Source organism: Peromyscus eremicus, chromosome 23, assembly GCF_949786415.1.
Source record: "Peromyscus eremicus chromosome 23, PerEre_H2_v1, whole genome shotgun sequence".
NCBI classification, from domain to species: Eukaryota; Metazoa; Chordata; class Mammalia; order Rodentia; family Cricetidae; genus Peromyscus; species Peromyscus eremicus.
This window is the reverse complement of record NC_081438.1, coordinates 14776017-14796257: the sequence shown is the minus strand read 5'-3', so window position 1 is coordinate 14796257 and position 20241 is coordinate 14776017. Positions and strand designations below refer to the sequence as shown.

General features: G+C 54.4%; 2 protein-coding genes across 3 annotated transcripts in view; one reads left to right on the top strand and one right to left on the bottom strand.

Moving 5' to 3' along the window:
- Ccdc92 (coiled-coil domain containing 92) overlaps nucleotides 1-8632 on the top strand; it is a 28016-nt gene extending 19384 nt beyond the window's left edge. For both annotated transcript variants that reach the window (XM_059249520.1, XM_059249521.1), the window contains exons 2-4: nucleotides 3898-4044; nucleotides 4482-4523; nucleotides 7303-8632. In XM_059249520.1, the coding sequence (XP_059105503.1) occupies nucleotides 3915-4044; nucleotides 4482-4523; nucleotides 7303-8075 (945 nt within the window). In that variant the 5' untranslated portion in view covers nucleotides 3898-3914 and the 3' untranslated portion in view covers nucleotides 8076-8632. The remainder of the gene's footprint in view (nucleotides 1-3897; nucleotides 4045-4481; nucleotides 4524-7302) is intronic.
- A 783-nt stretch (nucleotides 8633-9415) lies between these two features.
- Dnah10 (dynein axonemal heavy chain 10) overlaps nucleotides 9416-20241 on the bottom strand; it is a 121812-nt gene continuing 110986 nt past the window's right edge. Inside the window, exons 68-79 of the mRNA XM_059249522.1 lie at nucleotides 19563-19717; nucleotides 17474-17657; nucleotides 16365-16565; nucleotides 15921-16130; nucleotides 15697-15792; nucleotides 14890-15061; nucleotides 14376-14507; nucleotides 14014-14225; nucleotides 13756-13923; nucleotides 11528-11708; nucleotides 10159-10304; nucleotides 9416-9776 (exon numbers count right to left, since the gene is read on the bottom strand). Coding sequence (XP_059105505.1) covers nucleotides 9630-9776; nucleotides 10159-10304; nucleotides 11528-11708; nucleotides 13756-13923; nucleotides 14014-14225; nucleotides 14376-14507; nucleotides 14890-15061; nucleotides 15697-15792; nucleotides 15921-16130; nucleotides 16365-16565; nucleotides 17474-17657; nucleotides 19563-19717 — 2004 coding nt within the window. The 3' untranslated portion in view covers nucleotides 9416-9629. The remainder of the gene's footprint in view (nucleotides 9777-10158; nucleotides 10305-11527; nucleotides 11709-13755; nucleotides 13924-14013; nucleotides 14226-14375; nucleotides 14508-14889; nucleotides 15062-15696; nucleotides 15793-15920; nucleotides 16131-16364; nucleotides 16566-17473; nucleotides 17658-19562; nucleotides 19718-20241) is intronic.

Here is a 20241-nt window from a genome sequence, read left to right as displayed (position 1 = left end):
GGAGAACGGTCGGTCATCCAGTCTCCTCTGGAGCTGCGTTACAGCAGATTGCCTTTGTCTGTGCACTTTGTCACAGGTTGGATGTGTACTACGCAAAGCTTTGCCTTCCTGTGGACATCCACATCTGCCCAGCCTTGAAGGTTACTGCTGCAGACCCTAAGGCTGAGGGGGACTGCCAGGTTCAGGGCCATTTCTTGGCTTCCCTGTTTCAGTAGAGTATCCTCTGTCCTGCAGAGAGGACTGCCAGAGCAGGTGACAGAGTTCTGGTGCAGCATGCTCCAGAAGGAAGATCTCAATGCCCTGGAGCTAAGAGGCAGCCAGCACCTGGGGGTCAGGATGGGCATCAGGCTTGGCTGTTGACAGGCCATATGTCTTAATGATGGCAAGAACTGATGCAGACAGGGTCCTTAGCCACCAAGGCCTTCATTAGTGTCAAGTTATCCCCAGAAATGGTGGTGCAGTTCCCCTGGGAGCTACTGCAGCTGGTCTCTATAGCCCGCTGCAGAACAAACTGTGACTTCCCCATAGGTCTGCTGAGCACAGAGAGGACAATGTGAACTGATGGTGCTCCGTGGTGGCAGGGAGGTAACTGCAGCAAGTGGCTGAGTGCCTCAGTCAGTCAAGGTAGTCTTGTTAAAGGCCACCTGTTCCCACCGCTGGAGCTGTCTGGAGAGAGACTACAGATCTGTGTGCATTCACAGGGGTTGGGCCAGGCCCGTTGTAATGAGAATGGCTTGGAACTTTACCTGCAACTGAGGGCAGAGTCTCCAGGAGAAAGAGGACTAGTGTCTAGCCCCCGCTGCCTGCACAGAGCTGTGAAATTGCTGGTGGCTCTCAGGGGCACAGAAATACCCTGGGGCAAAGACCACAGTTCAGAGCCATGAGCAGGGTGGTGCCCTCACCACGCAGAATGGCAGTATCAGCAGGATGCTCAGAGGAGGTAGCCTGGGACCCATTAGCCATCTGCAGAAAATCCACAGTTGACTCCATCCGTTATACCAACCAGTTCCAGACCCAGCAGTGTACCCTTTCCCATGGGTCTGACTCCTGAAGTTGCTTGGGGACCAGCTTCAAGTCCGGCATACCATCTCTAATGATGGTATGGGATCAGTAGCTCAGGAGAAGAACATCATCATTGACTCAAGCTATGCAGCTCCTTCCCCTATGGATTCAGTAGCACTACCATCCTGCCCAGATGGTGAGAAAGTCACTTAGCCATCTCGACACAGTTCAGTCCCATGTGTACATGCCTTGCCCCATACACCTGCATAGGCAGATCTCCTCTTTGGAGCCTATTAGGGCATCCCAGAGGAGGGACATAAGGGGACCTAGTCAGTCAGGACTACCACAGGGCTGAAAGTCCTTGTCCTAATGTCAGAGTACATTCATATTTCCGGGCCCAGCAAGCCTCCCTGGTGGTGCATGGCACTCCTTGCACACCTGGGTTTGTTCTAGGGTAATAACTGCAGCAGCAAGACCACCGTGAATTCTTGAGTCCAGAGTTAGGTTCAAGCACTGATTCCCTGAGGCAATCCAAATAGGATCAGTTCCGTAAACCATACTTAAATGGATTTCAAATAAAACTTACCTACCACCATTGGGACAGGGTGGCCACTGCGGGGCCCAGTGTAGATTATAAAAGCAAGTATCTGACTCCCTGTGTAGATACGATATTCTCTCAGAGCTACATGAGATGTCTTAAAATTTAGACTATTAAAGTACACAGTTTCTCTGGGCATGCATGCATGCCTATGAGTTACAGACCTGAGGAGGAAGCCCCTGCCAACATGGGCCTTGGTGCTTGTAGGTCACCACTGGTGTTGACCGTGGCCTCCTGGGTGCAGGCACTGGACTGGGCTTAGGTCGAGGCAGGGACAAGCCTGCAGGCCATGCAAGGACAAAGGCAAGAGACACATGCCCATAAACCCACTCTAGGACAGTGGCCAGGGATGTGAGACACACAGCCTCCCTCATCTGAGGCTGGGGCTTGGAAAGCAGCAGAGCTTAGGCTGAGACCTTGGAGATCCTGGGAAGGCAGAGAGAGGAGGGTGCAGAGGGCTGTCCTGCTGTTGGATGGCACTGATAGGCTCTGAAGAGAGCTGTGCCACTGCCAGTGCACTGGGGCTCCAGAGAGAGCCAGGGAGTGGGACCCGAAAACATCGCCACCTCCCCAGCTACTGTGTGGAGGTGAAAGAGGAGAGAGAGGAGACGGAGGCAGTCCATCTACGTAGGCCGAGTGAAAGGAAGATGGAGCGGGCCAGTCAGGACACAGAATGGTCTTGAGAGTTTGAATGCAGATGGGTCACCAAGACAAGTACGGGGCCTGACAGCAGTGGAGGGTTGGCTGATGGCATGGGGAGCTGGGTCAGAATGGGGATGGCACTTGTGTGCGCTCATGCTAGGCCCAGGTTGCTGCCCTGTGTTCCTAGACCTGCAAGTCCTGAAACCTGGGCTCGGCTTTCCCTGAGCTCACAGGACCATGGAATTGAGCCTGTCCTCTGCAAACACGGTTGTCAGGCCTCTCACCCCCCTCCCCAGCCTCCAGACACCAAGCACACGGGTCCAGGTGGCCCCAGACTTCCTTCCTGCCAGGTTGAGCACGAAGTGCTTCTGAGTGCAGGAGACCATTGCCATGACGGAGACTCAGACAGCAGGCCGGGCTGCCCTTCTGACTGAGGCTCCTACTGTGGGTGCGGGCCCAAGGACAGTTCCTCACATGTCACCGCTCACTTGGCCTTGGTTGTACTGGCTCCTCTGGTATGGTCAGTGCCCTCTTCCAAGGCCATGCACTTGGCACACAGTACTGGGATCTTGAGTTGCAGGGTCCACCTTGCCCTGCGGCTGATTGCTGAGGCTGCTGACATGCCTTGGCTAGTGGCTTCTTACACAGATGGAGCTCACCAACTTATGCCCTCCAGACCAAACTTTGGTCCTTGCCCCGGGCTGCTTTCTCTTGACATGTCCCCCTAACTCAGGTGTCCTGGTTTTTGTCACCATAGTCCTGCTAGGATGTGTTATTGTCTCCTTGGCCCTGCCAGTCACTTTTCTTTTCCTTCTGAGCATTTGTCAGCTCTCCTGCAGGCAGAGCTGGGTGGGGCCTGGCTGCCTCAGCAGATGGTGTGCGGGAAGGCAGGCCTGGCTGCAGTCCACTGGAAACAATTCTTAGTGGTGAACACAGCTCCTCAACTGATGAGTGTGGTGTGCCCTGCCACCACAGTCCCGTGCTGAGCAGAGCCCAGGGGCATGCTAGAGGCCCTTGAGAAGGGGCTCCTTCAGGAAGGGCCTGTGGGAAGGCACCAAGAGCTGCATTGACTGTGTTCTGTCCTTGGTGTGTCCCAGTGCTGGGCCACGTCCCTTAGTTTTTCTAGAAAGATGGTCTGACTTCACATTACTCTAGTTTTGGTTGAGGGCAGGGCCTGAGGACCCCATACTTCCGTAGCCACGGATTTCTCCTTCTTCCTCGTCTTCTCTTCACCTCAGTAGCTCCCAGGTAATGTGCCTAGGAGCCCACTGCAGGGGGTCCTGGCCCCAGGTTCTCTGTGGGGCATTATTGCTTCCTAGTTATGGAATCTCTTGGGGGTGCTTTGGGCCAGCCACAGAAGTCAAGACAGTGGAAAGATGAGACCTGAATTTGAATAAAGCCTGCTCCATACCTATTGACCCTTCAGTCTTCCTTCCGAGTCTCTCCCTCTCCAGGGAGGAGAAGCAGCCTGAGTCCTGGACTGGATACTACTCATGCCCTCCTCAGCTGGTTCTCACAGAGGCCTGGCATGTGGCAGGTGCTCATCAGAAGGGGGCCCTGGAGCCCCAGGACCTCACCTGCTCCCTGTATATTCCCGTGACATGTACCCAGAGCCCCACCTCCTCTTAACTCTCATGCTTTTGTGTTTCCTGCAGGTCACCTGGATGTCAGCATGGCAGCCACCAACCTGGAGAACCAGCTGCACAGCGCACAGAAGAACCTGCTCTTCCTCCAGCGGGAGCATGCCAGCACACTCAAGGGGCTCCACGCTGAGATCCGGCGGCTGCAGCAGCACTGCACAGGTGGGGGCAGGCCGCAGCCGCTGTGGGGGAGGGCAGTCTGCTGGGGGGGGAGGATGTGCCAGGCCCCTCCCCACTTACACCCCTGCAAGCCTTCCTACCACACGGACAGCGTCCTGGAAGCTCTGAGCACTCAGCTGCCGCCCTGCCCTAGAAGAGTCTCACCACAGCGCAGTCCCAGTCCCAGGGGCAGCTGCTCCCTCGCTTGCTGTGCTCTTGGGGTGTGTGCGGGGAAGGTGAGGCAGGGAACTCTCGAGGCACAGGTCCTCTTGCAGCCCCGATAGGATCCTTGACCTTGTGTTTCTTACATGGATCCTGGAACTGCCAGCCCTGCTTCTATCCTGAGTGAGGGTAGCACTCACTCAGCTGGGATTTGGTGCTGTTTTCAGAACTGATGTGAAGTACGTCACGATAATCAGTGTGTCATGTTTCCTTTGTAGATCTAACCTATGAGCTGACACTCAAAAGTTTCGAAGTGACAGGTAAGAGCTCCTCCCCACATGTGGGTGCATCTTGTTTTCCTGGCAATGTATTCCCACTGGTCATGTGCTTAGCCTCCCTTTTACAGTAAGAGTGGTTTTCCCTGTGCAAAGACAAGTTTGTGCCTTCAGACACCTGTGGGCTGGAGTGATGAGTGGCTTTTTTCACTTCCCATTGATACATATATCTAGAATGTCTGTTACATACTTTTGAGAATTTTCTAGCTTTTCTACCATGACTGTATATCCCTCTGTAACCCAGAAATAAACCTCAGTGTGACTTGCCAGAAAGAAGTGATGGCTAGGCAGAAGCCCCTCCCCCAGTCTCCAGAGTTTACCCAAGGCCTGACCCACAGCCACAGTGCTCCATGTGGGGGGAGGGCTGTGGGTCTACAAGTTGAGACCATCTTTCTCTGGATTGCAGTCTAGATACGCTTCCCAAGTGAGACTCATCGGGGACCCCAAGAGTATAGCAAACCAGTGGTGGCCAGAGAAATGACAGAGACGGGGTCTTCTAGGAGCTCTGGGCCTGGGAGAATGGCTTGTTCCTTAGCACCCCGCTGGGACTGAAGGGTATAGAAGATGTATCTGGGAAGACCTTTCCCCTAACTAAGCTCTCATGAGAGTCCAGTCCTCGTTGAAGCCTCAGGTCACATCACTGAGCATTTGTTACTCTGTCCCTGGGTAACTCCTGAGCACTCCTGTCGTGGTTTTGTCGGAGTGGGTGCAGAAGGCCCTGTCAGGCTTCATAGGCCTTGGAACGGGAGCCTAACCACCAAAATCTCCACAGAACAAAGACACCCGAGTCCTCTGTCTGGCAGGAACGCAGGCAGCAACTCAGGATAGAGTTGCAACCTGTGGTTGGTCTGTCTGTCCCCCCCACACCCCCCACACACACACCATGACATGCCCGTGCTGTGGAGCCAGGGTGTCCTCACACCTCCCCCTTTTGCCCAGATTAGTCTGCAGCAGCTCTGGAGCCTCTGTCTCAAGTCCCCTCATCACCCCTTTAGGACACCCTCAGCAGCAGCATGGCTTTTGTCAAAGGTGTATGAGGTGCTACTTCAGCAGAGGGGGCGGTTTGAAAAGCCTCTGGGTGGGTGGGTTTTGTGGGGGCATGTCCCATCCTCAGGGTGAAACTAGTGCTCGGTTCAGGGCACATCACACACAAGCTCAGAAGGAAGGTCAAAAAGGATCCGGAGTCTCTCCCGTGTGGTCTACATACCTGAGTGCCCAGTGACACAAACAGACTCAAGCAGTACTGCTCAGTGGGGAGCAGAGGGCTGTGGACTAGAATGGAGGTCAGAAATTTCTAGAGAGGATTATGTAGAGGACTGGGGTACCAGCACCTCCCAGAAGCACCTGCTAGATCTGGCCAAGACTGCATTGGATAGCAGACAGCTGGGTTGCTCGGTCATTTTCAGGGAAGGACAGTGTTTGCCCAGGCCTCCTAGGGATAGGAAGCCAAAAAAAGCACCTTACCGAGGAGCCCTGGATTTCTTGTTCTGCTGGGACCAGGCTGTGTGCCTCTGACAGTGTCTGTAATGGCCCAGAACCTGTGACTGTCAAGGACTGTGTCTGTCTGTGACCAGCACCAGGGAGTCTGCTGTACTGTCCCCGGTCTGTCAGCCCTCAGCCCTCTTAGCATTCCCCAGGACATGGATCCCAGAATGTTGTGTCTGGCTGGGATGCAGCCAAAGGCCTGAGATGATAGGTCTGTCATGCTCGGAGGTAGGGCCGAGGAGGGCCCATCTGCAGGTGTGTGGAGGAAGAGCATGGATGTCAAGCCTGATGCCTGGGCTGCAGTTCCTCACTGAACTGGAGAATCTAGTGCTGGGGGGGTGGGGGTGGGGGGTTGTTTTGGTTATGGCTAAAAACCGAAGACTCACACTGCATCATTTCTAGGGATAACATTTGCTGATTCAGTCTCTCTCTCTCTCTATACACACACACACACACACACACACACACACACACACACACACACACACACGTCTGTGTTCACCTGCAGTGAGTTTGCAGTGTACACTCGCCCGTGCGGCTTCTTAACAGCTCAGAGTCTCCCTGAAGCTGCCGGCTTAGGGAGGTCCAGTATGCTCCAGAACCCACGGGCACTGCAGGGCTGTCGGCAGATTGTGGATGCACAGATCTGGAGTTGAATCAACTCTAGTGGTCACAACACAGAAGAAACAAGGAGACGGGCAGCTCAGGGTTCATGTGGGTGCAGAAGGCATGGAACAGATGGCCTGTCAGACTGGCAGCTTGTTAGCCATGAGGCGTTATTGTTGGCCAAGGGAGGAAGAAGGGAGCAGGGCAGATTGCAGGAGGCCTGGGAGATGGTGGTACCCAGTGGGAAGGAGGCCAGATGGGTCGGAGAGGAGAGCGGGCCGCCAGCCAGCACCAGAGGAGCAGAGAGGGCAGGTTCTAGATGGGGCAGCTGGGAGAACGAAGGTGGCAGAGAGCAGGGTCTAGGCCTGAGGGACATGTCTGACACCCTTCACTTGTAGAGCTGGCACTCCAGAGACGCTGACTCCAGCTGACGCTCAAGCTGTTTTAACCTCAGCACCTTCAGATTCTGGAGACATTCTTTTACGCAGTAAGCCAGGGAACCAAGAGCTGGGAGGGGCCTCGAGACCCCCTGATTCGCCTTTAGTGGGGGCAGGGCCTGCAGGCCATCCTGCACCCCGCCTACCATAGGGCTCCTCGCAGGGCCCTCCACACAGGCCCCGAGCATCTCCTTCCTCTACTAGGCTCTGACCTGGCACCTGACTTGTTCCTGCAGGAGACGGCTCTTCCAGAACAACGGAGCTCAAGAGGCGCTGTGAAGAGCTGGAGGCCCAGCTGAAGGCCAAGGAGGAAGAAAACCACAAATTACTGCAAGAACTGGAGCAGAAGAATGCTGCCATCGCTGTGCTGGAGAACACCGTCCGTGAGAGGGAGAAGAAGTACCTGGAGGAGCTGAAGGTGAAGAGCCACAAGCTGAGCATGCTTTCCGGCGAGCTAGAGCAGCGCGCCAGCACCGTGGCCTACCTCACCTCGCAGCTGCATGCAGCCAAGAAAAAGCTCCTGAGCTCCAGTGGCACCTCTGACGCCAGCCCAGCCGGCGGCCCTGCACTGGCCAGCTACAAGCCCACACCCCCCAAGGACAAGCTGCCGGAGACACCCCGTCGCCGTATGAAGAAGAGCCTGTCGGCCCCACTGCACCCTGAGTTTGAGGAGGTCTACAGGTTCGGAGCCGAGAGCCGCAAACTCCTGCTGCGGGAGCCGGTGGATGCGATGCCGGATCCTACCCCATTCCTGCTGGCCCGGGAGTCTGCTGAGGTCCAGCTCAAGGAGCGGCCTCTGGTCATACCTCCCATCGCCTCAGACCGTGGCGCCAGCGGGCAACATAGCCCAGCCCGAGACAAGCCACACAAGACCCATGTCGGGGTGGCTCATCGCATCCATCACGCCAGTCCGCCCCAGGCCCAGCCTGAGGGGGAGACGAGGGCTGTGGACCAAGTGAGCACAGGGAAGGTGGTGCGGAAGCACTCAGGGACGGACCGAACTGTGTGAAGCCTGCGGCCAGCCCCGCAGCCATCCACGCACTGTGAGCAATGCCGCCGCCGGCACAGGGAACCTCGCCCACACCTTCCTCACCCCGCCCATGCCAAATGTTTCCTCCCGTCGTCGCAGCCTGGCTCCTGGCCCATAGTGACACACGCTATGATGGTGTCCCCACTGAAGATATTTACTGGCACTGTGGCCAATGCCTGCATGCCAATAGCTTGCTTCCAGCCCCTCGCCATGAGATCTCGGCACAGTCCTAGACAAGGCCCAGGCCACGGCTGCATCACATGCCACACTCGGAATCCGAACCGCTTGAAGTCAAAGCAAACTAAGGACCTGCCTCTCCCCAGATCCAGGGCAGCCTATCAGAGCAGAGCAGCAGCTTCTGCTCCTGCTGGGAGACTCCTACCTTCCCCCAGCCCCTTTGCCGAGCAGCTGTATGTCACATGACCTAAGCAAGATGACCTCACCCTCATGTCACCCCAACCTGAAGGTGTGTTCATAATTTTTTGTTAGTTTCATCCAAATGTTCAGGATCCAACAAATGTTATTTTCTAAACCCACCCTCCTTCTCCTCTGTCTTTTTGAAGCACCGAGGGACTGGAGGACTAGCAGGTGGGGGTGGGGATGCTTGCTGCACAGAGCTGTTGCTGAGGTGTTGGTCCTGCCTTTCTGGCAGAAGCTGCGTTCTGTCCTGCCCAGGCTCCGCACTGCCTCCCTGTCCCCAGCTGGCCAGGCCAGCCTCACAGTATGAGAGAGACAGCCAGTAGCCATTTGTCCCCAAGCCACACAAAGGCCCTGGGAGGGGGAGTCTGGAGCTTGGGCAGGAACTGAATACATGCCCCAGCAGCCTCAGCCTTCTGTGCGCTTGCTCGCAAAGGGCAGGTGCCGGAGCCGAGACGGGTAGAACCCCACACCAGTGGCTTAACAGGAAGGAAGAGAATGCACTTGCCTTAAAACTTGCACTGGTGCGTGCCGTGTCCAGAGTTCTCGAGAAGATGGAGAAGCAAAGCCAAGGCTAGAGATGCTGCTGCCGATTATAGCACCCACATGGCGGCTCACAATTGGCTGTACCTCCAGGGACCCCAACACCTCACATGTGGTGCACGTGTATTCAGGCAGGCTCACACACATACACAAATAAAATCTTAAAAAACAACAAACAAAAACTAAGTGTGGTGGTGCAGATTTGTGTGTGACCCCCCAGCCCTGGGGAGGTGAAGACAGGGACCCTGAGGCTTTGGCAAGTCAGTAAGCGCCAGGATATTGAGATTGTATCTCAAAAACACAAGGAAAGTACTTGAGGAATGAACAAGATGGACATGTATCCACACACAAAAACCCACTGCAAAACAAGATCCATTTAATGGAAAAGTACGTTTAGATGGCTGATTTCAACTGCGAGGAAAATCAGCATCAAACACCGTCCTCCACCACTCCACCTGGCCCCCTGGGGAAACTCCCTGAAACGACCTCAGTCTCCCATTCTTGGCGAGGCGTCAGCACCGGTGTGGCCTGCCACAGGCATGGTAGCTCCATGTAGTCCTCCGCGTGCTGGGGTTAATCCGAGTTCAGGGTGAGGCACACCCCCTGTAGCACCCAGTGTGAGATGTGCTTCGTGGTAAAGAGGTCAGCTTCGAACACTAGGCCGACTCCCATGGCATTCCTCCTCATGGAGGTGGTGTAGACTGGGGTCCGGAAGGTGTTCTGCAAGGGAAAGGCAGGTGACATCCCCTCAGGGTTGGAGGCATGAGCTCGTGACTAGAGGGATTCAGACTGAGTACTTCACCATGGGGTGGCTGGGTCAGTGCTGCCTGGTCCACAGACCATCAAAGATGGTCCCCAGCCAGGCAAAGTAGAAGGCGCCACTTTCTGACTCAAATAGTGTGTCCAGAATTTCCTAAGGAGGGAGTTTCCCCCGGCTCTGAGCTTGGACTTGACCGCTGTGGATGATGGACACCCACATATGTGTATGCCAGAGTGTTTTCCCCTGAACTGGCCCCATAGCGTTAATCTTGCCCCCCCAAGGCTTCCCTATCCCGCCCTGAGAGGAGGGAAGGCACCATGGGGCCAGGGAGGTGACTATCACCTGCAGCTTCAGGCGGTGAGCTTCAATGGGGATGATCTTCAGGATGGGCAGGTCCACCACCAGCACCTTGGGCTTGCTCTTGATAAGACACCCTCTCTCTATGTCCCAGTCAGCGCCCTCCAGGTAGAGCCCCGAGACAAAGCACCCTGGGGGTGACAAGATGCATCTGTGTCTTGTGGGGCTACTCTCCTCTCAAAGATGTGCACAGAGGACAAGTACGGAGGCCACTGAGGGGGCTCAACTCTGCCCCCACTTCCCCGTGTGAAAGAATAGCTGGACAGAAGACAGGGCCCCAAGGAAGTGGGTCCAGACGGCACCTCTCTCCCTGGACCCTGGCTTCAGAGCACACAGCTCAGAGCGGGCACACGATAGTCCCAGCATCCTCTGAACCAAAGGGGGAAATCCAAGAGGAGTGTGGTCTCTAGCATGCAGAGACCCCAAAAGCAAGAACATCAAAACTTACTGGTGGTCTATAGTGGTTAGGAGTCTGCGCTCTCACCAAAGGCAAAAACTGTCCACCTGCCCCACAGAGTGGCAGCTGGATGCTCACCAGGGAGACCTGAGGGTCCCCGAGACTTGCCCATGAATCCACTCTCAACCAGATACAAAGGGGCTTCTGTTCTTTGCAGTTCAGTGGACTCTGGCTAGGGAAACAGTATCCAGCTGGCACCTGCGTAGTCAGTGCTGCTGGCTGAGCTGAAATCAGCACATCTTGTAGCAGAGGGATCCCATGGGCAGAGGAAAGGGATGACTGCAGCCCTTACAATTGCAGACCTACTTAAAACAGGAGGAGAGGTTGGGGTTGTTTGTTTTTCTTGATTTTTCTTGATTTTTAGATTATGCAGTTCTCAAGTGGGAACTTTGTAGTGTCATATCACAGTGTCAAAAGGTTGGGCATGAGCCGGGCAGTGGTGGCGCATGCCTTTAATCCCAGCACTCGGGAGGCAGAGCCAGGTGGATCTCTGTGAGTTCGAGGCCAGCCTGGTCTACAGAGCGAGATCCAGGACAGGCACCAAAACTACACGGAGAAACCCTGTCTCAAAACAAACAAACAAAAAGGTTGGGCATGCCAGACCAGGCTCCGGGCTAGCCTATGTGTTCTTTGGCTCCCACACTTCCGCCCTTCAGGCAAAGCCACTCAGGGATCTCTTTGAAAACTCACTTGACCTGGGAGCCAAACTAGCATGGCCTCCCTGCCATCCACCGTGACTGTGCTAGTCTCCAGTGAGAAACTGCTCTCTGAGATACCACAGATAGCACTGTAGGAGGCATGGCCTGCTCCACACGGTGCTCGTCCCTTTGAGAGCTGGGGGATGGTCCTAGGAGGAAAGCCTCAAATGGAGACCAAGGTATGTGACCCTCCTCGTACCTTGCCCAGCACGCTCATTTACTTCATCAGCATCCTGGAACTTGGTCACTTGAGTGAACAAGGTGGACCGGTCCAGTGGCCAGCCATTCCTCCGGCATGTGGCCTGTACCAGTGCTGTGAGGTAGGACTCGGGTATGTGCAGCCCTGAGAGCCACATCACACTGGGCTCGCTCTCGGTAACCTGGTAGGGAAGGTAGACAGGAGCAGGAGCCTGTGCTGTGACACCCGGTTCAAAGCTGATAAAAGACCCAATCTCCCATGGTGACAAATGCTGATGTTAGATCAGTTAGCTGCCCATTAGGAAAAAAGCTGACCACCAAACTCCAGGTGGGCCAAATTTAGGGGGACACCAAGGTCATCAAAGTGCTTGCCACACAAATGTGGGGATTTGATCCTCAGAACCCACATTAAAAACATCAGGCATGGTGGCACATGCTTGTAATCCCAGTGCTAAGACAGGAGACAAAGATCTTTAAGGTTCCCTGACCAGCCAGCCTGGCCAAACCAGTGGACCCCAGGTCCTAATGAGAAGCCCTGTCTCAACAAAGTCATGGCCCATGAGGAATGACACTCAGGATTCGTGTCTGGCCTCTATACACATGTGCACACACACACAGACAGACAGACAGACAAAACCCCACAAAAGTACCACATCAGACCTCTCACAGTGCAAGGGGAGAATTGCAAAGTCCAGAAGCCACCAAAGAAAAGACTTTTGACTGCATTCAAACTTAAAACCTTCACACACACACACACCATCATCATCCGAGTAAATGGCTCCCAGCAGGGAGGAGTCCATGCAGCACCAGCAGGCCAAGGGTGGCTTTCTCTCATATACAAAGAGCTCTTAAAAACCAATGAAAAGGCCGGGCGGTGGTGGCGCACGCCTTTAATCCCAGCACTCGGGAGGCAGAGCCAGGTGGATCTCTGTGAGTTCGAGGCCAGCCTGGGCTACCAAGTGAGTTCCAGGAAAGGCGCAAAACTACACAGAGAAACCCTGTCTCGAAAAACCAAAAAAAAAAAAAACAATGAAAAGGGTTAAGGAGACGGTTCTTGGACCAAGCACTTGCCACACAAGCCTGAAGACCTGGGTTTGGACCCTTAGAAACCACATAGCTGGGTGTGCGGCCACCCATCTGTCATCCTGGGGCCCCTCCACGAGACGGGGGACAGACCAGAGGATGGCCAGAGCCTCACAGGCCAGCTAGCTTATAGGGCTTAGCAGTGAACCAGGGACCCTGTCTTCAAATAAGGTGGAAGGCAAGGATTGACTCCCAAGTTGTCCTCCGACTTCCACATACAAACCTGAATGCATTCCTTCACACACACTGATAGACGCATACTTCATACATAGAGTTTTTTTTTTTTCAAGACAGGGTTTCTCTGTGTAGCTTTGTGCCTCTCCTGGAACTCACTTGGTAGCCCAGGCTGGCCTTGAACTCACAGAGATCCGCCTGGCTCTGCCTCCCGAGTGCTGGGATTAAAGGCGTGCGCCACCACCGCCCGGCATACATAGAGTTTTAAAAAATCAATATAAAAAGATGGAGTCTTCTATCAAAAGGAAGCAGACATGACAGTTCACAGAAAACGCAAATGTCTTTAAACATACAAAACACCCTCCACGTCACCTTCATTAAAGAAATGCGGGGCAAAACAATCAGATGTTCCATCGGTGAGCAAAGGCCACAAACTCAAAAGGCCACACAGAAGACAACAAATGTCACTCCCCAAGTATTTTGACTTTGACTTTCTAGAAAACCCAGACAGACTTCAGCTCACACCTGTAATCCCAACACTTGGGAGGCTGAGGCAGGACGATTGCCACCAGTTCAAGCCAGCCTGGGCTACAGAGTTAGAGGCTATCTCACAACAACAAATATATCAAGTGCGTGTGTGCTCTGTGGTACATGGTATACACACTGACTGCATTCATGGACAGTGACCACAGTGCTCTCGGTGACACAAATGTACACAGTTGCCACCTAAATGTCACCCCTAGGAGGAAGGATAAAGACCCTAAAAATGAGGTAGAACAGATGCCAAGACATTTAGATGAAATCATCTCATGTGCATAGTAAATCAGCCTCACAAAGGCATACCAGCACAGACTGCCCCGTGGCAACTGAGGGCATCCCTGGGACACCCGATACACATTCACAGGGGTCCACACTGGGAAGACGGGTGTGGGTGGGTGGTCAGAAACAGACCCACACTGGCCCGGCACTCACCCACAGTGTGTACTGGTTGAACCGCCGCAGGAAGTAGAGCATCCAGTTTCCAAGGGTCTTCAGGGTGTCGGGGGCAAGCTTCCTCCAGATGTTAGGGATGTGCCCGATGAAGAGAGACCTGGCTACGTCATCTAGCTCATTGCTCATCCCAACTTCCCCAGCCAAGGCCTGTTGTCAGAAGAGAGTCCTCAGCCGGGCTGTGGGAGGGCCAGGGGCTTCCCCCGACAGGTAGGTCCACGCCCAGAGGGTCACACTCACTCTCTGGAGCTCAGCCAGAGACCTGGTCATGCGAATAGCGAGCTTGTTGAATCGTCCCAGCTCCTGCAGTAGCACCACCGAGGTGGGTGAAATGTTTACGCCCAGGTGCTTCCGGACCAGGTCCAGGTCAAAGATCTTGGGCATCTTGTTCTCAATGTCCTTGGCCACCTGGCCAATGTAGTCGTCACGGCTAATGCCGCTGCTGGATTCCCCTGGAGGGAGGGCACTTTAAGAGATTTCAAGGCTAGCTGCGTGGAAGATGGGGCTCTGAGCGCCTCCTTGGTTCTTGGGCAAGCTACCTGCATCCGCCAGTAGCACCCCTCTGCCCCCGACCCAGCTACGGGGCTCCCTGGCAGCCGTACCAGTCTGCGGCTGTAGCTCCAGCAGATGGGACCACATGTCTCGAGCTGCCTGCGTGTAATAACCAATCTCAGCATTGGAGTGGAGACCGAACACCTCTGGTGTGTTGGCAAGTGGGAGGCTCTCAATGGCTTCTAGAATCAGAGAGAGCAGGTTGTACTGTGTGTTCCTGATCACATCTCCTGCACAGTTCCCAAAATCAAAATTAATTCCATTGCTGATGTGTTTTGAAATAAAGGCCCTATGCCACCTCTCCCATCCGCATGCACTGTATCTGCTGTGCAGATGGCCGAGTGACGTTCCCAGTGTCACCCACCCTTCCGGGTGAAGTTCCAGGGTTGGTGACCTCAGCTAAGGAGCAGCTCTAAGGAGAGGCAGGGCCCAGGGGACAGCCTCACTTGACCAGCCCAAGAGTCCCATCAGGAGATGGAGGCAAAGAGTTCGAGTCAACCACAGAAAAAGCAGATGAAAATCTGTCATCTCTCAAAGAATTTTCTTCACCCTGGGACAGCTCACCCACAAACTTATCCTTCACGTCACCCGCGGGGATTTTATAGTCCACCTCCTTGTTCCGGAAGAAGTGGAATGGTTGAAAAGTGTCGAAAATGAAGTCTCCCAAGTACTCGTCCATGTAAGTGGTGAGGATACGCCGGTCGAAGCTGTCGATGGCCCGGCCTCCGTACATGACCTGAGGTCAGCGTAGGGGAGAACCAGTGGGGACCCGCAAGCCCGCATGCACCTACAGCTCTAGCCCCTCCCACTGCCCAGCTCCAACCTGTCTACTCAAATAGCCTTCTGGGCCAGATAGACAAGAAGGGGGCTTATCTATAAAATCATACTGTGGTCTTGATTTTTCTTGATTTCTTGAACAGAACAAAAGTCTGAAGCAGCCCACAGGGAGCCTAATGCGACTGGGAAAATCCCCCAATGGGACAGACAGACAGACAAGAACCTAGACACCAACAGTTAGTCCTTCTGCATTGCAGAATTCCCCGAATCTAGAGCTTTCCCCCACGAGTTCAGCTAGAGTCAGGGTACCCACACCCCAAGAACACAACAAGGCTCCCTGGATGTGCTCAGTACATTGGCAAGCTAGGAACTGCCCAGAGGAAGATTAGCAGGGCCCGGTGGCCCTCGAGCCACACAAGAGACCTCCCTGGGAATGGAATTTGTCAAGGAACAACAGTGAAGAGGCAAGAGTATTTTTCAGGGGCCTTGGGGTGGTAAGGAGTGTGTGGGGGACAGGAACAAGGACCAAGGGTTCAAAGGACAGGTGTCTCAGTCCCAGACCCCAGCCCTCAGGAGGCACCCAGGCCTCATCACCTCTCCGATCAGGTACTTGAGGCTGCCCCACGGGATGCGCGGGTCACGCTGCTGGAAGGCTTTCGTTAGGTACGTGTTTAGGATTTCCATGCAGACCTTAGAGAGGAGGAAGAGCTGTGGTTAACAACCACTCCCAGCCTGCACCCTGTTGGTGAACTTGGAAGGCAGGTGCAGAAGCCGGCCAGGTAGGGGTACGCTGGCTGGACAGACGTCGCCATGCTCACCTGGAAGTCGGACTCATTGAAATCATAGTACACGTTCCAGCCGATCTTGCCAAACTTCCTCCTCTCTTGTACCACGGCGTGGAAGAAGGCCAACACGTAGACCAGGGGCTTGAAGGCGATGTGTGGACACTGCTCCAGCATTTCATGGGAGATCTTGAAGTAGGTGGCCCGCATGTTCAGTTTGAGCCCGTTCGGCGGCTCCGTGACTACCTGCAGAAGGGCAGAAGGCTGGCCTGACCCAGGAGCCCTCTGCCACCTCCTGCTCCCACGGCATATCTCCAGCTGGAACGGGAGATCTAGAGAGCACACCCCCCCCCCCAAGTCCCACAGCCACTTAAGGAGAGTGGGGTGGGTCCACGGGGTATCCCCTTCATGCTAGGGTCCCTATGGCAGTGAGCGGGACCGGAGCTGTAGCGTCTCTGTGTGGATGCCCCCAAGGCAGACCTTTAAGGACTTCTGTAAGATTCCAATGGGGAAGCCCTTGGTGGGGTCTGTGGTGAGCCACAGACGGAAGTCAGGGTGTGGCTTGGTGATCCTCTCCAGGGACTTCTCCAGGTCCTTCAGCCACTTGACCAGGAGGTGACAGTTCTGTAACATGAGCCACTGTCCCCGCGCCACGGCCGTCTCCAGCAGCTGCAGCGCCACCTGCAGGGGAGGGAGGGAGAGGGAGGGAGGTGGGGTGGGTGGGGGCGGACAATCGATCCCAAGCTAGGCCAACCCTGTGCTTCAAGGGAGCCAGAAGGACCCAGGGATCCAGGAGCGAAGGCGGAAACCATCCCGAGACAGTCTTCCTGCCATCTGAGACCTCAGGGCCAGTCGTGGCTTACACGATGAGCCTCATGCCTCTTCAGCCTCCACAGCCCCAAGATCCCTAACTTCCTTCACAGTCACACTGCATCCGAGACTGCACCCCAGCAGGCCTGCAGGAGTTCTTCCCATCCCTCCAGGAAGCAGAACTGGCCCAGAGGATTCAGACCTACAGGGCCCGGAGCACAGAGCTGGTCCACTACCCCTCCCTGAGTGTACGCAAAGGCGGTAGCCCCTCCTTCAACACTGTCTTCGTCTCCAGAGGCCCCAAGGCCTGGGTGGCACTCGCACGGAAATGGCTTCCTCCGGTTTTGAGGTTGGAAAGAGAGTTCTGCCTGCCGTGCCCTGTCTACCCAGTGTCACTATTCCTGTCCCAGGCGCTGGTGGCCGTGTTTCCCAGAGCTTCACAGACACGTCATAACAAAGCCAGGGCTAGTGGTTGGCTTCCTCTGACCCTGAGTTTCCCTGGGTGCTGTGCCCTGTCACAACGAGCTGGCAGGTAGCATGGCATGGGACAGACAGCCTCCAAAGGGCCACCTGAAAAATCCCCAGGAGCCACACGCCGGGAGCCTAAGACCGCTGACCCACACGGGGCCATGGTGACAGGGGGCTTTGAAGTGGAGTTCAGTGGTCACCAGAGCACAGCCAGACCATCTCCAGCGTCACGTGGTTTGAACCCGACTTCCTCCCCCCCCTCCCCCCGGGGAGCACTGCTGGCCACAGCTCACATGGAACCCACCAGTTACCTTTTCTTGACCTTGACCCATTGCAAGAAACTTGAGGCGATTGCCCCCAAAGCCACTCCGCTCGGCCAGCTTCATGAGGTCACTGGCAGGGTCAGAGCCAGGACTCAGGATGAATACGATGGGCGAATTGGGGGTGCTCTGCTCGAAAATGGCCTCGAAGCTGATCATCGGAGGCTGCACATACCTGTCAAAAATGGAGCATGTGAAGCAGCCTGCAGGACAGCTGCAGGCCACCTCCCTACCCTACTGTCTCACCCTACCCCTCAGCATCCAGAACTGTGGACTAGGGCTCTCGTGTAGTTCTTCACACACTGGTCCTGGGTTTTTGGTTTTTTTTTTTTTGGTTTTTTGAGACAGGGTTTCTCTGTGTAGTTTTAGCACCTGCCCTGGATTTCACTCTGTAGCCCAGGCCGGCCTCGAACTCAAAGAGATCCGCCTGGCTCTGCCTCCCGAGTGCTGGGATTAAAGGCGTGTGCTACCACCGCCCGGCTAGTCCTGGTGTTTTGAGAATCCCGCTACACACAGATCCGGCACACCAGGTGATGCCCTCCTGGAGCAGAGACCTCTCTGGCTCCCTCTACCCCATGGGATCTCCGCACACTGGGTTTCAGGAAGTTGATCCTGAGCCGGGTGCTTTGACCTGCCCTTCGTGTGCACAAGCCTCAGGCACAAACCCAGAAATCACACATCAACAGCTCTATGGGCATGCCCCACACTGCCCCGTAGGGTGTTTAATCAGTTATACTCTAATTTAGATAGTGTTTTTCCCCCAAACAAACATGGACCCTAACATGATGTTATCCGGAGGTGGTGGGTTTAAAGAGTGGAGCCCGCTGGTCACCAAGGCACCAGCCTTGAAAGGGGTTAACGCACTTCCAACAGGACTGACTGGGTTCCTTTTCACGTCATCAGGTAGTTACAAAGTGAGGCTCCTCGTGTGCCTGGCTTCTTTAGCACGTGGCTCTTCCTCTTTTTGCCAGGTTGTGATGCAGCCAGGCTGTGGTTCTGGCCATCAGAATCATGAGCCAAATAAACCTCTTTCTGTTCTGTATCACCCAGCATCAAATATTTGGTTGTAGCAAGGTGGAACTGACTAAGACACAGCAACCAATGCAGAAAGAGAAGGGGATTTCATATTTAAAAAAAAAATCAGAATTCCTTCTGGAAGAAGCCTCTGTGCAGGGTCAGAATTGGCTCATTAGAAATCAGTTTAATACTGCATCTGTTTAGCAGAGTAGCTTCCCTTAGGACCCATATGACTTGTGGATCATCTACAAGTTCTGGCAGGAAGGTGGGCACAAAATCCCACCCCTACCCAAGGAGCTACTGGCAATGGATAGAGTACTTTTTTTCCCCAAAGCTGTGAGCACAGTAGGTCCACCACGCTCCAATGGAAGGCCACACATCCAAGACACATGGACAGCACAAAGAGGACTCAGTGGGTTTTTAAAAGGTGAGAATGCAAAGTTGGGAGGAGGCAGAGGAGGGGCACATATGGTCAAAATGCATTGTATGGAATTTTCAAAGAACTAATGAAGATTAAGAAAAGGTGCCGGGCAGCGGTGGCACACGCCTTTAATCCCAGCACTTGGGAGGCAGAGGCAGGCAGATCTCTGAGTTCAAGGCCAGCCTGGTTTACAGTGTGAGTTCCAGGACAGCCAGGGCTACACAGAGATGCCCTGTCTTGAAATAAAATAAAATAAATTTAAAAAAAAAACACAAAGTGGATGGCTCCTGAGGAATGACACCTAAGGTTGAGGTCTGTCCTCAAAGTGTGCGCGCGCACACACACCCACACTCACCCACACACACGCACCCACACACCCACCCCCCCCACACACACACACACCCATACGCGCACACACATGCACCCCACACACATGTGCACACACGCACACACACTCACCTACTCACCTACATTTGTACCTGTACTCCCACACATACACAAATTAATAATTTAAAATATTAAAATACTTGTAAGTTTCCCTTTCTGCCTGACGGTGGCCCCTCATGTTTGTCTGGAGCACTCGGGCCAGGTCCCTTAGAGCAGGCTAGCCCTGCTGCTGTGGGCCAGGGGTGGGGCACTCACTTCTCTCCCATGGTGAGGGTCACGTAGTCAGTCACTGCACGGTATACCCGGTCTACCCGGAAGCAGCGTAAGATAAGCAGTTTCTGGAATGCAGTGATGTTTTCGTCATAGCCCAAGGGGAAGGGGAACTGCTCCAGCGAATCCAGGTCATACCACTGCCAGAAGCAAAGAGTGTTGACCAGGGCATCAGCTCAGGAATGGCACGGGCCACTGTTTGTATGTGAAGGTGCCAAGAGCCACCAAAGAGAGGACAAATCTGAACTTTTGATCCAGCTCTTATTGTTGACACCAAAGCATGAGCTGAAAAACTGGAAAAGCCGAGTCACAATCACTATGGAGTTCAGATGGCACAGCAGGGAGCCAGGAGAGGTCCAGGAAGTATTTCTTGGAAGGATGGATGGACAGGTGATATGTGATGGAGAGATAGATGAACAACTATATGGATGGATGGATAGATGAACAGTTGGATGAATGGATGGACAGGTGGATGGGTGATAGAGAGATAGGTGGATAGATAAACAGTTGGATAGATGGGTGATGGGGCAGATGAATTAAAGGATGGACTGGTGGACATATGGACAGACTGATGAATGAGTGATGGCTAGATGAACAGATACATGAACAGTTGGATGGGTAAATGAACAGATGGATGGATGGGTAATAGATGGGTGAATGAATA